The sequence below is a fragment of the Nerophis lumbriciformis genome, linkage group LG20 (assembly GCF_033978685.3).
Source record: "Nerophis lumbriciformis linkage group LG20, RoL_Nlum_v2.1, whole genome shotgun sequence".
NCBI lineage: Eukaryota > Metazoa > Chordata > Actinopteri > Syngnathiformes > Syngnathidae > Nerophis > Nerophis lumbriciformis.
The window spans coordinates 33,456,772-33,475,522 of NC_084567.2; the positions used below are offsets into that span (position 1 = coordinate 33,456,772).

Here is an 18,751-nt window from a genome sequence, read left to right on the forward strand (position 1 = left end):
ATGTTGCATAGATTATGTTTTACAGATCATCTTCAAGCCACTTTTTGACAGTCGCTTCCGGATGCGCCTTTTTCTGGGCGGTCTTATTTATGTGGCTCACCTTCAACAGCGTCTTCTCCCCGTCGTCTTTGTTAGAGCGGTGTAGCGTGCAAGGACGGGAGTGGAAGAAGTGTGAAAAGATGGAGCTAACGGTTTTAATGACATTCAGACTTTACTTCAATCAATAACGGAGCAGCATCTCCTCATCTGGAAACAACACAGGAAATGTGTTTTCTGTGAAAAAACGTCCGACCGGATCTCTAATAACTAAAGTTCCTTGGGTGAATAATGTAAACCCACTACACCGGTATGTTTTAGCACTTTCATGGCGAGTTTACTGACAGATATAAGTAAGAACTTAATACTACTTTATATTAGAAATGGCAACAGCGAAGGATGAATGTCACATAATATTGTTATCGACTACGGCGTAATTGTTATTGACTACGCACGTAATTTTTCAGGACTTATACAGATCCCAAATACAGAACAGCAGGTACCAGAAGGCAAGAACAATTGCTTTTGCATAATATTGCGAAACAAAACGCCAGATAATATGTCTTACCTTATACACACACCATAATAGTACTCGTTTGTTTAATGCGCCGACAATCCTTCGAGCAGTCCGGCTTCATAGCTTACCAAAGTCGTACTAAAACATTTTGATAGATTTTTGAGCGCAGTGTGTGATGTTCTATATTTTCAATGGAACATTTCAAATGTTGGTGTTGTTTACTTGAGACATATTGCCGTCATAGTGCAGCCTACACTTCTCTTATGTTTGACTGCCATCTACTGGTCACACTTATCATTACACCATGTACCAAATAAAATGGCTTCAAGGTGGGTAAGCTCAACCAAACTTATAGTCCGGAAAATACGGTTGGTATTTTTGTCTGTCGTTTGCACGGATGAGTGGCCCCAAATTTTGTTCTTAACTATCATGACAATAAAGGGATTCTTGTCTATTCTATTCTGATGACCAAGCATAACAGTATTTGGTTCATTTAATAATCTATCAAGAACTAATTGTGTTATGTCAGGCTTCCGGTGTTCATCTTAAAATACATGTATGTGTTACTTGTTACGATGTTACTGTTGTATTTATAAAATCTTGTCTACCATTTCCAGGCTGTCTCTCTAACCTTCCACCAAATGCCAAGAAGATTTCCAATTCGTACGAGGAGCGCCGGAAACAAGCCACTGCCATTGTGCTTCTGGGGGTCATTGGGGCCGAGTTTGGGGCTGAGATTGAACCACCGAAGGGTGCAGCACGGACTCGAGCCGGAGGGCAGGTCCCTGAAGGCTTTGGACCAACAAGCGGTGGATCTTCAAACTACTCCCTGGCCAGACACACATGTAAGTAAGAGACATAAAAAATGAGTTGCTACGACAGTATTGGTGCATTTCCACAATCAAATAGAGGTAATATATGTTACTCTTAACAGTACATGGTCAGCTGGGGTTCCAGACATGCCAATTAACTAGTTAATTGGTCAGGCAAATTGGTCATTAGTCACAAGAATATCATTTCTTCTTCAAAGTACAATAAAAATTTATTTTTTTATGTATTTATTTCAAATCATGTGCTTCCATTTATCTAAGCCAGTGGTTCTTAACCTGGGTTCGATCGAACCCTAGGGGTTCGGTGAGTCGGGCTCAGGGGTTCAAAACACACCCGACTCATCGTGTAAATACAAACTTCTCCCTATCGGCGTATTACGGATACGGCAACAGCTGACTGATTTGCAGGTGTGTAATTTGTTGTGAGTTTATGCACTGTGTTGGTTTTGTTCTTTGAACAAGGTGTTGTTCATGCACGGTTCATTTTGTGCACCAGTAAAAAAAAACACATGGTAACACTTTAGTATGGGGAACATATTCACCATTAATTAGTTGCTTATTAAAGGCCTACTGAAATGATTTTTTTTTTTTTAAACGGGGATAGCAGATCCATTCTATGTGTCATACTTGATCATTTCGCGATATTGCCATATTTTTGCTGAAAGGATTTAGAATAGAACAACGACGATAAAGTTCGCAACTTTTGGTCGCTGATTAAAAAAAAAAGCCTTGCCTGTACCGGAAGTAGCGTGATGTCACAAGTTGAACGTCTCCTCACATTTCCCCATTGTTTACACCAGCAGCGAGAGCGATTGGGACCGAGAAAGCGACGATTAATTTGAGCGAGGATGAAAGATTCGTGGATGAGGAAAGTGAGAGTGAAGGACTGGAGTGGACGTATCTTTTTTCACTCTGACCGTAACTTAGGTACAAGGGCTCATTGGATTCCACACTCTCTCCTTTTTCTATTGTGGATCACGGATTTGTATTTTAAACCACCTCGGATACTATATCCTCTTGAAAATGAGAGTCGAGAACGCGAAATGGACATTCACAGTGACTTTTATCTCCAGGACAATACATCGGTGAAGCACTTTAGCTACGGAGCTAACGTGATAGCATCGTGCTTAACTGCAGATAGAAACAAAAGAAATAAACCCCTGACTGGAAGGATAGACAGAAAATCAACAATACTATTAAACCATGGACCTGTAACTACACGGTTAATGCTTTCCAGCCTGGCAAAGCTTAACAATGCTGTTGCTAACGACGCCATTGAATCTAACTTAGCTACGGACCTCGACAGAGCTATGATAAAAACATTAGCTCTCCACCTACGCCAACCCTCATCTGCTCATCAACACCGTAGCTCACCTGCGTTCCAGCGATCGACGGAGCGACGAAGGACTTCACCCGATCATCGATGCGGTCGGCGGCTAGCGTCGGATAGCGCGTCTGCTATCCAAGTCAAAGTCATCCTGGTTGTGTTGCTGTAGCCAGACGCTAATACACCGATCGCACCTACAGCTTTCTTCTTTGCTGTCTCCATTGTTTATTAAACAAATTGCAAAAGATTCACCAACACAGATGTCCAGAATACTGTGGAATTTTGCGATGTAAACTGAGCTTTTTGTATTGGATACAATGGCGTCCCAATACTTCTGTTCCAACCATCGACGTCACGCGCATACGTCATCATATCGAGACGTTTTCAACCGGAAGTTTCGCAGGAAATTTAAAATTGCACTTATAAGTGAACCCGGCCGTATTGGCATGTGTTGCAATGTTAAGATTTCATCATTGATATATAAACTATCAGACTGTGTGGTCGGTAGTAGTGGGTTTCAGTAGGCCTTTAACATGCAAATTAGTAACATATTGGCTCTTAACTAGTCATTATTAATTACTTATTAATGCCTTATTCGGCATGGCCTTATTATAACCCTAACCCTCTAACCCTCTAACGCTAACCCGAACCCTAACCAAATAACTCTAAAGTAAGTCTTTGTTACTTAGAATATGTTCCCCTATTGTCCAAAAAACTCTAAATTAAGTCTTTGTTACTTAGAATATGTTCCCCATACTAAAGTGTTACCAAAAACATATAACTTTGTCTTGAATTTGAAAAAAAAAGAGGGTTCGGTGAATGCCATAAGAAACTGGTGGGGTTTGGTACCTCCAACAAGGTTAAGAACCACTGATCTAAGCCAAAGTGACAGACAGAAAATACCAATGCTTTTTTGCTGACTGGCAGAAGGTACATAATTAACCCATGTAGCCACCTGTTGCCACTCATAAAAACAGAATAAGTCATGGCACGCTTGGTGGTGTTTCATGGTACTTTTTCTTGTGTACAATATATGCTTTTGGCTCAATGAAAATTAGGTAACACTGGTTTAGTTTATTTTTGAAAATGCTTAACACAATCACAATAAGGCATATATGTTCGAAAATTATTAGGAAGAAGCAACGTTTATTTAATCCTACTACTGATAATTTATTTGATATATCGTATTTTTCGGGCCATAAGGCGCACTTAAAATCCTTTCATTTTCTCAAAACTTGACAGTGCGCCTAATGTACGGAATCATTTTGGTTGTGCTTACCGACCTCAAAGCTATTTTATATGTTACATGGTGTAATGATAAGTGTGACCAGTAAATGGCAGTCACACATAAGAGATATGTGTAGACTGCAATATGATGGCAGTCACACATAAGAGATACGTGTAGACTGCAATATGACTCAAGTAAAGAACACCAAAATGTTATATGTTCCATTGAAAATATAGAACATTACACACGGCGCTCAAAAATCTATCAAAATGTTTTAGTACGACTTTGGTAAGTTATGAAGCCGCACAGCTTGATGGATTGTACTGTGCTTCAACATAAGAATATCATTATGGTGTGTGTATAAGGTAAGACATATTATCTGGCGTTTTGTTTCGCAATAATATGCAAAATAAACTTTTCTTACCTTCTGGTACCAGCTGATCACTATTTGAGATCTGCATAAGTCCTGAAAATTTGCACGAGTCCGCCTTTGTAGTCCGTGCCGACACCATAGTCGATAAGCTTCTTCTTTTCCTCTATCTTCTTGTTATGGGACATTCATCCTCCACTGTTGCCATTTCTAATATAAAGTAGTGTAAAATTCTTACTTATATCTGTCAGTAAACTCGGCATGAAAGCGCTAAAACATACCGGTGTAGTGAGTTTCCATTATTCACCCGAGGAACTTTAGTTATTAGAGAGTTCCGGTCGGACGGTTTTTCACGGGACGCATTTCCGGCGTTGTGGTTGCACTAGTGAGCCACGTTATTGATTTAAGTAAACAGTTTACTCCATCTTTTGACACTCCTTCCACTGTCGAAGGTGAGCCACGTAAATAAGACCGCCCACAAAACGGTGCATCCTGAAGCGACTGTCAGAAAGCGACTTGAAAATGATCTGTAAAACATCGTCTATGCAATATTTGGACCAAAGAACCACTATTACATGTTATGTAGACCACAAGGAAGTGTTTTACATTTAGAAAAAAATGATAATAACATGACCCCTTTAATGCGCCCTATAATCCGGTGCACATTTTGTATGAAAATAGACCTGACTAGACCCATTCATCACCGGTGCGCCCTATAGTCCGGTACAATACCTGTCATAAAATCTGTATTTCCAGACATTATAACATTAAACGTTACATGTATGTGCTTAAAGAGCTTTTCTCTTATGTATGTGAGTAAAGAATGACTGTTTTTCCAAAGTCAGAAATACAGAATTAATATAACAAAACCAATGGTGGATCAAAAGGGAGTTGGATAAATGAGATTGATTATGATCTGCCAGGCTTGACTATTTTTAGAGCTTGGCACTGAACTTTTCCACATACACACACACACACACACACACACACACACACACACACACACACACACACACACACACACACACACACACACACACACACACACACACACAGAAACACACACAGATTGATCGAAGCTTGTGCCACACCGTGCCTCCAGCGCTGGACCTTCACTAAGTCCAGCTGCTCTTCCGTGCCGGTACTTCTGATATCCGATTGGTTGTCCCTGGGTTCCCCCCAGTGATAGAGCCTGTCTGCTCGCCGATAGGCTGTGAAGCGTGGTCATTTTAAGTTGGTTCTGTACACAGTGATCAGCTCACCTGACTGTTACTCAAACTTCCCAGCAAAAAAAAAGTATGGATGCAAATCGTGATTATTTTGAATTCACTGTTTTGTCTGAGAAGCTCTTTTGTGGTATTTTAAATGAACAACTGTTATACACTCCCCTGACTTATTTAGATCAATTTCACATCTTTGAGTCATATAGTTTAATTTCTACTATTACGACATATATTTATCATTTCTATATTCATTGTACCGTATTTTCCGGACCATAGGGCGCACCGGATTATAAGGCACACTGCCGATGAATAGTCTATTTTCGTTTTTTTTTCATATATAAGGCGCACCTTATATATATATATACATATATATATATTTTTTTTTTTCTAATTTGAAAACACTTTCTTGTGGTCTACATTAGGGATGTCCCGATCCATGTTTTTGCACTTCCGATCCGATACCGATATTGTTTTTGCACTTCCGATCCGATACTGACCGATACAGATACTGACCGATAATGGCCTATCCGAGCATGTATTAAAGTTTAAAGTTATTTAGCCTACTTAGTTGTCAGAATCATGTTGAAAAGGGTTTTAGTACTCTTGATAACAACTAGCTAGCTGAATTAGGGGAGTTTGAATAATACACAATGGTTGGTAACAAGAAACTGACCTGTTTATTCAAGGATAAACACAAAATAGACAAAATTATACATGACAAACAGAAATGGCATCATTGAAACAAGGGCTGGGCGAAATGGCCTTTTTTTAATATTGCGATATTTTAAGGCCATATTGCGATACACGATATATATCTCGATATTTTGCCTCAGCCTTGAATGAACACTTGATGCATATAATCACAGCAGTATGATGATTCTATGTGTTTTGATTGATTGATTGAGACTTTTATTAGTAGGTTGCACAGTGAAGTACATATTCCGTACAATTGACCGCTAAATGGTAGCACCCCAATAAGTTTTTCAACTTGTTTAAGTCGGGGTTCACTTAAATTGATTCATGATACAGATATATACTATCAGATATATACTATCATCATAATACAGTCATCACACAAGATAATCACATTGAATTATTTACATTATTTATAATCCAGGGTGTGGAGGGGGGCGCCTGATGTAAGTGTCAAAAAGACAGCCAAAAGAGTTTGATATGAGAATAAATCTAAAGTTAAAATATAGGGTAGAAATGCATCCATTTGCAGGAAATGTAGTCTTGATTTTCAACATTTTCTTTCAAGGCTTGCATGTCTACATTAAAACATTCTTCTTCATACTGCATTAATATATGCTACTTTTAAACTTTCATGCAGAGAAGGAAATCACAACTAAAAAAAATCACTAATTTTTTCATACGGTGATGATGTGGAAATTTTTGCCTCGGCATTTTGATGGTGTGGGCGTGTGGCACCGAATGGAGATAAGTGTCTCGACAGATGTTACAATATTTGAACAATGATGACGAAAACTATTTTCTCTGTCGTGTCCGTGTGTCGAAAATTCTTATGCGCTTATTTTTTTATTTGATTTTGTGCGTGGCATATAATTGCTATGCGCAGAGGACGTTTAAACAGTGCGCAATTGCACAAGCACGCACCATGCTGCTACCCCTCTGCTCGGGGAGGACGTATACGTATGTGACGTATGACGTGACAGTATGTGACGTGTGTAAGAAGGTGCGCTTGCTGTCTGTGAGAGGGAGACACAGGAAAGAGTGAGAAGAGCCTGTCGTGTAATGCCAGCAGCTAAAAGCAACTGCGTGAGAATCCACAGACCTGTGGATGTGTTGAAGGTGTGCTGGAAAATGCGGAACGGAAATTAGGGAGCAGCAGAAAAGTGGAATGTACTATTTTAATAGGTGCGTTGGAAAACACGGAGCGGAGTTTTTTTTTTAACTGGATCTGGATCGGCATTTTCCCATGCCTTGCCGATACGCATTTTTTTGCAAATATCGGCGGCCGATCCGATCCAAATATCGGATCGGGACATCCCTAGTCTACATAACATGTGATGATGGTTCTTTGGTCAAAATGTCACATAAATTATGTTGAAGATGGTCTGTAAAACATATACGCCGTTTTGTGGGCGGTATTATTTACATGGCTCAAGGATGTGAATGGAAGAAGTGTCAAAAGATGGAGCTAACTGTTTTAATGACATTCAGACTTTACTTAAATCAATAACGGAGCAGCATTTTCTCATCCGGAAACAACAAGAAGGCCGGAAATGTGTCCCGTGAAAAACGTCCGTCCGGAACTCTCTAATAACTAAAGTTCCTTGGGTGATTAATGTAAACTCACTACACCGGTATGTTTTAGTGTTTTCATGGCGAGTTTACTGACAGATATAAGTAAAAACTTTACACTACTTTATATTAGAAATGGCAACAGCGGAGGATGAAAAAAGAAGAAGCTTATCGACTACGGTGTTGGCACGTACTACAAAGGCGGATGCGAGCAATTTTTCAGGATTTATGCAGATCTCAAATACAGATCAGAAGGTAAGAAAAGTTGCTTTTGCATAATATTGCGAAACAAAACGCCAGATAATATTTCTTGCCTTATACACACACCATAATAATACTCCTATGTTTAATGTACCGATAATCCATCAAGCGGTGCAGCTTCATAGCTTACCAAATTCATACTAAAACATTTTGATAGATTTTTGAGCACCGTGTGTAATGTTCTATATTTACAATGGAACATTTAAATGTTGGTGTTGTTTACTTGAGTCATATTGCAGTCTACACATATGTCTTATGTGTGACTGCCATCTACTGGTCACACTTATCATTACACCATGTACCAAATAAAATTGCTTCGAGGTCGGTAAGCAAAACCAGAATTATTCCGTACATCAGGTTATAAGGTAGTATGTATATATATATGTGTGTATATATATATATATATATATATATATATGTATATATATATATGTACGTATATATATATGTATATATGTATATGTATATATATATGTATATATGTATATGTATATATATATGTATGTATATGTATATATATATATGTATATATATGTATATATATATATGTATATGTATATATGTATATGTATATATATGTATATGTATATATATATATATATATGTATATATATGGGGACGGCGTGGCGAAGTTGGTAGAGTGGCCGTGCCAGCAATCGGAGTGTTGCTGGTTACTGGGGTTCAATCCCCTCCTTCTACCATCCTAGTCATGTCCGTTGTGTCCTTGGGCAAGACACTTCACCCTTGCTCCTGATGGCTGCTGGTTAGCGCCTTGCATGGCAGCTCCCGCCATCAGTGTGTGAATGTGTGTGTGAATGGGTGAATGTGGAAATACTGTCAAAGCGCTTTGAGTACCTTGAAGGTAGAAAAGCGCTATACAAGTACAACCCATTTATCATTATTATTTATATGTATATATATATATATATATATATATATATATATATGTGTATGTATATGTATGTATATGTATATATATGTATATGTATATATGTATATATATATATATATATGTATATGTATATATATATATATATGTATATATATGCATGTGTATATACATGTGTATATAGATGTGTATGTATTTATATATATATATAATTATATATATATAACGTGTATATATGTATGTATATATATATGTATATGTATATATATATATATATATATATATATATATATATATGTGTATATGTATATATATGCATGTGTATATACATGTGTATATATATGTATGTATTTATATATATATTATTATATATATATGATGTGTATGCATATATGTATGTATATATATATATATATGTACATATATATATGTATATGTGTGTGTATATATATATATATGTATATATATATATATATGTATATATATATATATATATGTATATATATATATATATATATAGGTATATATAGGTATATATATATATGTATGTATGTATATATATATATATATATATATATATATATATATATATATATATATATATACACTACACCAAAAATGTGTTGACGGTGATGGAAAGACTCAACTTTGTTACACAAGTGATGTATATCTGTGTTTTCTATATCATTAAAAACGTTTTCCCATAGTTGGCGGTCAGTCAACAAATTCCATCAAATCAATTTTCACTCTTTGAAAATGAATATTGTTATTCCATGTTATTGCTTCATTCATTCATTCATTCATTCATTCATTCATTCAAGCTCTTTAACCAAATCATAAATCACTAGTCTCTCCTCAGTTCAGACAACTGTGAAATTTTTTTCTTATTTGTGTTTAGGTGTACCGTATTTTCCGCACTATAAGGCGCACCTAAAAACCACAATTTTTCTCAAAAGCTGACAGTGCGCCTTATAACCCGGTGCGCTTTATTACGATTCATTTTCATAAAGTTTCGATCTCGCAACTTCGGTAAACAGCCGCCATCTTTTTTCCCGGTAGAACAGGAAGCGCTTCTTCTTCTACGCAAGCAACCGCCAAGGAAAGCACCCGCCCCCATAGAACAGGAAGCGCTTCTTCTTCTACCCGCCCCCGGAAGAAGAAGAAAAAACGCGCGGATATCACCGTACGTTTAATTTCCTGTTTACATCTGTAAAGACCACAAAATGGCTCCTACAAAGCGACAAGGATCCGGTTCATAAAAAGACGCAATCTCTCCATCCGCACACGGATTACTACCGTATTTCACAGCAACTGATATTCCTGTGAACCGCACTGTGGAACGGGAGCACGTACGGTGAATATTCGCACCACAGGGAATGAGAAGTCATCCTTCACTGTGGTTCTAGCTTGCCATGCTAACTTCCACCCATGGTGATATTCAAAAGGAAGACCTTGCCAAAAGAGACCTTTCCAGCCGGCGTCATCATAAAAGCTAACTCGAAGGGATGGATGGATGAAGAAAAGATGAGCGAGTGGTTAAGGGAAGTTTACGCGAAGAGGCCGGGTGGCTTTTTTCACACAGCTCCGAAGGCGAACACACCTTCACTAAGACGGGCAGACAGCGCCGGACGACATACGCCAACATCTGCCAGTGGATCGTAAATGCCTGGGCAGATATTTCGGTCACAACTGTGGTCCGAGCTTTCCGGAAGGCAGGATTCACAGAACTGCTGCACAACAACAGCGACACTGAATCCGATGACTTCGACGAGACGGAGCCGGCCATTTTTGGATCCCACGCTTGCGCAACTTTTCAATTCGGACACCGAAGACGAAGAATTCGAAGGATTTACGAATGAAGAATAACTTCAGAAGGTGAGCGCTATGTTTATTTTGTGTGTTGTGACATTAACGTTCGAGCAACATTATGTTGCTTTTGCTCTACACCATTTTGAATTTTACTATGTTTGTGATTGCACATTTGCGTACATTTTGGGACAGAGTTGTTAGAACGCTGGTTTTCAATATATTATTAAAGTTTGACTGAACTATCTGACTGTTTTTTTGACATTTACTTTAGCGCAGCGTTTTTTTGACATTCACTTTAGCGCAGCGTAGGCGCGGCTTATAGTCCGGGGCGGCTTATTGGTGGACAAAATTATGAAATATGTAATTCATAGAAGGTGCGGCTAATAATCCGGTGCGCCTTATAGTGCGGAAAATACGGTACTTGAGTTTTAGCCCCCTTCAGTCACTCTCTCCTTTATCCTTTTCGCATTCAGTCTGTTTTTCTCTCTCTATCCACCCCATCTCCTACTCCACCTGTCTCCGTCATGAAATTGTAAGATGGATTGTTGTTGTTGGCACACAGCGCTGTGTGTTCGTGATAAATGAGAGCTGTCTACCCAGAGAGAAGGCGGGTACAGTAGTCTATATGGCAGTGTATAGATTTATCTTTTCATATGGCGAGAGCAGAAATGTACAGGAAGGAGGGGGGAAATTGAGCCGAGGATGGAAAGAAGGATGGACAAATGATGACAAAAGAAAGTGGTTGTGGAAAGGATACAGAGGGAAACTGTCCATTCTGTGCTTTCTTTGGACAATTGTGTCTACAGTCAATGTCCAAGTACTGACTGAAAGTGTCTAAGTCTATTCATAATGAATAATGACGGATTGAAGTCAAACTGTCCTGAGAGATTGTCATTTTTTTTGCTTAAAACCCCCCAAATCTGTTTTGAAAAATACAAGTCGACACTGCTTCAGAACATTTTACCGCAATCATTTCACATCAAGCGTTTACACAGTACAACAATTTCAGTTTTTAATGTGTTGAGGAATTAATGTGTTTAGGGTACACACTTTAAACGATCAATTTTAATCAGCTTTATACAAGTACGGTGGTAACTTTTTTTTTTTTTTTGTAATATGTTCCAAAACGTCAGACAAACTCTAAATCATGCGAAAGCTGAAGCATTTTTTCCCATAAGAAACAATGTATCGTATTTTTCGGACTATAAAGCGCACTTAAAATCCTTTCATTTTCTCAAAACTCGACAGTGCGCCTTATAACCCGGTGTGCCGAATGTACGGAATAATTTTGGTTGTGCTTACCGACCTCAAAGCTATTTTATTTGGTACCTGGTGAAATGATAAGTGTGACCAGTAGACGGCATTCACACATAAGAGATACGTGTGGACTTCAATATGATGGCAGTCGCACATAAGAGATACGTGTAGGCTGCAATATGACTCAAGTAAACAACACTAAGGCTGCAGCTAACGATTATTTTTCTCTCAATTAATCTATAGATTATTTTTTCGATTAATCGGTTAATCTATAGATTATTTTTTTTGATTAATCTATAGATTATTTTTCCTTTTACCGATTATTTTTTTAAATTTAAAATGAAGATGAAAAAATAAATGTAGGCCCGTTTTTTCAAAAGGCATGGCTTTTATTCACAAAAAAAAAAGTCAACATTGACAACAACATGACAAAATATTCTGTAACAATATTTAAAACTTTTAACATTTAACAAAATTAAAAGTAGCTTATTTGCTTTTTAATGTGCAAATATAAAATAAACATACAGTGCAAATCTTAATATTCTGCAATAGTATAAGCATTTCAAAAGTAAAAGTATTGCTTATTTTGCTTTAAAATGTGCAAAAATAAAGATAAACATCCAATACAAAAAAGTGCGTATTTCCTTGAATTGTATTCGCATGCCTCGAATTACTGCCAGGTCAAACTGGTTTCGCAAAATAATTAACGCATGCTTGGCCTTACCGCCGGCTCAGGATTAACGCCGGATCAAACTCGTTTCGCAAAATATTAATTTTATTAGCCCATGTCTGGAATTTTCGCCGGGTCAAACTCGTTTCGCAAAATAATTAGCATATGTCTAGAACGTCACGTCACATCATGAGTGACACTTCACCGGTCATCATTTTCAAAATAGAGGAGGCTGATTTCAATAATTTGAAATCGCATAAAGGGAAGAAGATTAAGAGCTATTCAGTAGGATTTAAGGTCTAAGCTATTGAATATGCTAAAAAGAACATTAAGCAGCTATGTTTTATTAATATACCGTAGCTGCGTGTGTCAAATATGAGTCATTACATGACTCCCGCCTCCTGGTGGTAGAGGGCGCTAGTGATCCTTCTTGCGACTACCGGTACTGCAGAAGGCGAGGCCTCACCTGCCATCATGGAAAGAAAAAAAAATGCAAAAAGAAAAAAAAAAAATTTAATTGTTATATGTATCCAGTGATTATACTATAAAGTTATTTTCCATTTAACTTCACCAGTTTTAGATTATTTTTATTCAAAATCGCTGAATTTTCACATTTGCCGTTCAAATACTGAGAAGAGATGGTGCGGTGATCAGCAGCCAGTTGAGGCACGTCACTCAGTGCCTCAACATGGACGGACTCGGCTAACTGCTGGCCTGCTGTGCAGTGAGACTGTATTGCTATATGAATTATATTATACATTTCCATAGTTTAGTTAGCTGAGGTATATAATGTACAGTGTATTTTGTCAACAACTGTATGTGTGTAACGTATTTCTTGTGCTGAGCGATCATAAAACGGCTGCAAAAGACGCACTGGCTGAGGCTCGCAGTAATCCCGCCTCCTGCACATCCGCCGTAGAATGCATCCCCTGACGGGAGTGTTGTATCAACTAAAGCCCACACTTAAACTTTCCACGTGCAAGATTGAATCTATTTAAAAAAGTTATTTCATAAGAAGCCAAAAAGTGCAAAAACAATAATGTTCGTGTTGGAGGAGTTGTGAATGACTGCAGGGCCACAACATTAGGTACACCTGCAGACTGCAGGTGTACCTAATTCACAACTCCTCCAACACGAACATTATTGTTTTTGCACTTTTTGGCTTCTTATTAAATAACTTTTGTAACCTATTTTTATGGGCTTTCCTCTTTGTGATGTTAAGTTCCTGTTATGCGCATAGTTGCATAGTTTAGTTAGCTGAGGTATATAATGTACAGTGTATTTTGTCAACAACTGTATGTGTGTAACGTATTTCTTGTGCTGCGCAATCATAAAACGGCTGCAAAAGACGGCCAGCAACCGGAGGGTTGCTGGTTACTGGGGTTCAATCCCAACCTTCTACCATCCTAGTCACGTCCGTTGTGTCCTTGGGCAAGACACTTCACCACTTGCTCCTGATGGCTGCTGGTTAGCGCCTTGCATGGCAGCTCCCTCCATCAGTGTGTGAATGTGTGTGTGAATGGGTAAATGTGGAAATACTGTCAAAGCGCTTTGAGTACCTTGAAGGTAGAAAAGCGCTATACAAGTATAACCCATTTATCATTTATTTATCATTTACTGTGTGAGGCTCGCAGTAATCCCGCCTCCTGGTGGTAGAGAAGCACCCCATGACGGGAGTGTTATATCAACTAAAGCCCACACTTAAACTTTCCACGTGCAAGATTGAATCTATTTAAAAAAGTTATTTAATAAGAAGCCAAAAAGTGCAAAAACAATCATGTTCGTGTTGGAGGAGTTGTGAATGACAGGGCCACAACATTAGGTACACCTGCAGACTGCAGCACGGATTTCATATTTCATTCATTCACAACTCCTCCAACACAAACATTATTGTTTTTGCACTTTTTGGCTTCTTATTGAGCTGCTGCATTTTTTGGTTTGGTTGTTTATTTCTTTTGAGTAACTTCTACATTTGTAAAACGGGAGGAATGTAATAGAGTGATCTATGTTTGTCTGTTGCCATCTCCTGGTGAATGTTGGCTATAGCGTACTGGGGTTACTTTTTGGTTGGCCGGCGATTTACGTGGTGTTGCGCACCTGACGTCAAGTGTGTTGAGTCTGTTCTGAAGTCTACAGTAAAAAGACGTACTTCATCACCTCGCCTGGTTATTGACTCCAACCCAATATATTACATAAAGGTAATATATTGGGTTGGACGTTTTTTTTTTAATTAAATGTGCTTTTTTGTGTGCTACAGTTTGTATGTGTAAAGTTAAAGTTAAGTTAAAGTACCAATGATTGTCACACACACACTAGGTGTGGTGAAATTTGTCCTCTGCATTTGACCCATCCCATTGATCACCCCCTGGGAGGTGAGGGGAGCAATGGGCAGCAGCGGTGCCGCGCCCGGGAATAATTTTTGGTGATTTAACCCCCAATTCCAACCCTTGATGCTGAGTGCCAAGCAGGGAAGAATGCTGGTATGAGCTTTCAAACATAACCCGTTAACTGCTGCCAATCAAATGGTGAATAAGATACTCTTTAGGGTTCATATGTTTGTAAATCTGACTGTGATGAAGTCAGTGCCTCACCAGTCATGAACCTCACCGCACGTAAGTAAAGGTAAGACCATAATAACTTCTTTTTTTATTAAATGTGCTTTTCATGATGGTATCCTTACATCACTCAAATTTATAAGCGCAGGCCTAAATTTACCCCACGCCTTTTGGTAAGCGCAGGAGTGAGAAGAGGTTTTAAATTAATTAGCGCCCCGGCGGCTATTAAAGGAAATACGGTATGCGACGCGTCGACGCACAAAAACGGCGTCGACGTACAAAACGGCGTCGACGTATTTACGTAATCAATGACGTCGCATATGTCGACGCGTCATTTCAGCCTTAAACAACACCAAAATGTTAAAGGGGAACATTATCACAATTTCAGAAGGGTTAAAACCATTAAAAATCAGTTCCCAGTGGTTTATTATATTTTTCAAAGTTTTTTTTTAAATTTTACCCATCACGCAATATCCCTAAAAAAAGCTTCAAAGTGCCTGATTTTAACCATCGTTATATACACCCGTCCATTTTCCTGTGACGTCACATAGTGAAGCCAACACAAACAAACATGGCGGAAAGAACAGCAAGCTATAGCGACATTAGCTCGGATTCAGACTCGGATTTCAGCGGCTTAAGCGATTCAACAGATTACGCATGTATTGAAACGGATGGTTGTAGTGTGGAGGCAGGTAGCGAAAACGAAATTGAAGAAGAAACTGAAGCCATTGAGCCATATCGGTTTGAACCGTATGCAAGCGAAACCGACGAAAACGACACGACAGCCAGCGACACGGGAGAAAGCGAGGACGAATTCGGCGATCGCCTTCTAACCAACGATTGGTATGTGTTTGTTTGGCATTAAAGGAAACTTAACAACTATGAACTAGGTTTACAGCATATGAAATACATTTGGCAACAACATGCACTTTCAGAGTGCAGACAGCCCAATTTTCATCAATTAATATATTCTGTAGACATACCCTCATCCGCGCTCTTTTCCTGAAAGCTGATCTGTCCAGTTTTGGAGTTGATGTCAGCAGGCCAGGGAAGCTAGGATCGATATTCTTCTCTTGATCATCTTCGGTGGCATAAGGGACGGTGTGAGCCAAGACATCCAGGGGGTTTAGCTCGCTCGTCTGCGGGAACAAACTGCCGCCATTGCTTGCCGTGCTACCGAGGTCCTTTGTCCCTGAATTGCTCACACACTCCGGCAGATTCAATGGGGGTCTGGCAGCAGATTTCTTTGACTTTATCGTTGCTTTGAGTGTCGCAGGATATCCACACATTCTTGCCATCTCTGTCGTAGCATAGCTTTCGTCGGTAAAGTGTGCGGAACAAACGTCCAATTTCTTGCCACTTTCGCATCTTTGGGCCACTGGTGCAACTTGAATCCGTCCCTGTTCGTGTTGTTACACCCTCCGACAACACACCGACGAGGCATGATGTCTCCAAGGTACGGAAAACAGTCGAAAAAACGGAAAATAACAGAGCTGATTTGACTCGGTGTTTGTAATGTGTTTGAGAAAATGGCGGATTGCTTCTCCGAGAGCGAATAATAGAAAGGCGTTTAATTCGCCAAAATTCACCCATTTAGAGTTCAGAAATTGGTTAAAAAAATATATGGTCTTTTTTTCTGCAATATCAAGGTATATATTGACGCTTACATAGGTCTGGTGATAGTGTTCCCCTTTAAATGTGCTATTGAAAATATAGAACATCTGCAGTCCTCTCCAAGGTTTCTCATAGTCATTCACATTGACATCCCACTGGGTTGTGAGTTTTTTCCTTGCCCTTATGTGGGCTCTGAGCAGAGGATGTCGTTGTGGCTTGTGCAGCCCTTTGAGACACTTGTGATTTAGGGCTATATAAATAAACATTGATTGATTGATTGATAGTCTTTATAATATCTTGAGTTTTATTTGAAATGTATTGTGCTGGTGGTGGTTGTCACCTTGTGACTGACCAGGGTCAGGTCCGGTTTACCCACCCCACCAAGTCAGCACAGGATAAGCATTATGAATAAATGAATGACCGCGGTGGAGCAAATGTGCATCGATTAAGGCCATGTGTTTCTATATGAGATATTGCGTCACTGGCAGTATGACGGCGTAGCGAGTGAAGCTCTACTCATTGTATTAGATTTGTATTAACTCTATATTTTCTGTTTTTCCACGTATGCTTATTGCGCCACTCTTCGTTCTTTCCCACTCTATGCAGCCTGGCTGATTGAGCTTTCATCCTTTAACTAAGTCTCTAACATTGATTTACCTTCACTCAAGTTAAAACAGACAAAGAGAGGGTGGCGGGTGGAAGGAAGAAAGACAGTAGAAAGCCTGTTAATGGCGGCGTAGGCAGGTAAATTACAATATTCCAATTTGTTACGATTCCACGCTCTTCCTTTTACTCCTCGGTTCCTCCCCGTGTCTGTTTCCTCCCACCAAACTCCTGCTCTAATTACCCTCTCGGTGTTAATGTGACATGTTTACAACTCTAACTCACACTCCATTATGGCCCACTGATGCTTTGTCAATAGATATTGGTTCATTTGAATCTAGAGCCCTACTTTAAATAAAGATGTCCGTGGTGAGAAATGGACCTAGACTACTCTCTACACTTCTTCTTTACTGCTGGAGCTGCAACTGGATTTATATCCTCGCTTGTTAATACTCACCTTAAAGGGGAACATTATCACAATTTCAGAAGGGTTAAAACCATTAAATATCAGTTCCCAATGGCTTATTTTATTTTTCGAAGTTTTTTTCAAAATTTTACCCATCATGCAATATCCCTAAAAAAAAAGCTTCAAAGTGCCTGATTTGATGTTCAAACTGATAAACATTTTTTTTTGCAAATAATCATTAACTTTAGAATTTGATGCCAGCAACACGTGACAAAGAAGTTGGTAAAGGTGGAAATAAATACTGATAAAGTTGAGGAATGCTCATCAAACACTTATTTGGAACATCCCACAGGTGAACAGGCAAATTGGGAACAGGTGGGTGCCATGATTGGGTATAAAAGTAGATTCCATGAAATGCTCAGTCATTCACAAACAAGGATGGGGCGAGGGTCACCACTTTGTGAACAAATGCGTGAGCAAATTGTTGAACAGTTTAAGAAAAACCTTTCTCAACCAGCTATTGCAAGGAATTTAGGGATTTCACCATCTACGGTCCGTAATATCATCAAAGGGTTCAGCGAATCTGGGGGAATCACTGCACGTAAGCAGCTAAGCCCGTGATCTTCGATCCCTCAGGCTGTATCAACAAGCGACATCAGTGTGTAAAGGGTATCACCACATGGGCTCCGGAACACTTCAGAAACCCACTGTCAGTAACTACAGTGGGTCGCTACATCTGTAAGTGCAAGTTAAAACTCTCCTATGCAAGGCGAAAACCGTTTTATCAACAACACCCAGAAACGCCGTCGGCTTCGCTGGGCCTGAGCTCATCTAAGATGGACCTGATACAAAGTGGAAAAGTGTTCTGTGGTCTGACGAGTCCACATTTCA

At 39.1% G+C, this 18,751-nt stretch overlaps 1 protein-coding gene across 2 annotated transcripts in view; it reads left to right on the forward strand.

Moving 5' to 3' along the window:
- The window catches only part of wdr7 (WD repeat domain 7), a 244,008-nt gene that overhangs the window by 171,384 nt on the left and 53,873 nt on the right, over positions 1–18,751 (forward strand). For both annotated transcript variants that reach the window (XM_061980833.2, XM_061980834.2), the window contains exon 23: positions 1,171–1,398. In XM_061980833.2, coding sequence (XP_061836817.2) covers positions 1,171–1,398 — 228 coding nt within the window. The remainder of the gene's footprint in view (positions 1–1,170; positions 1,399–18,751) is intronic.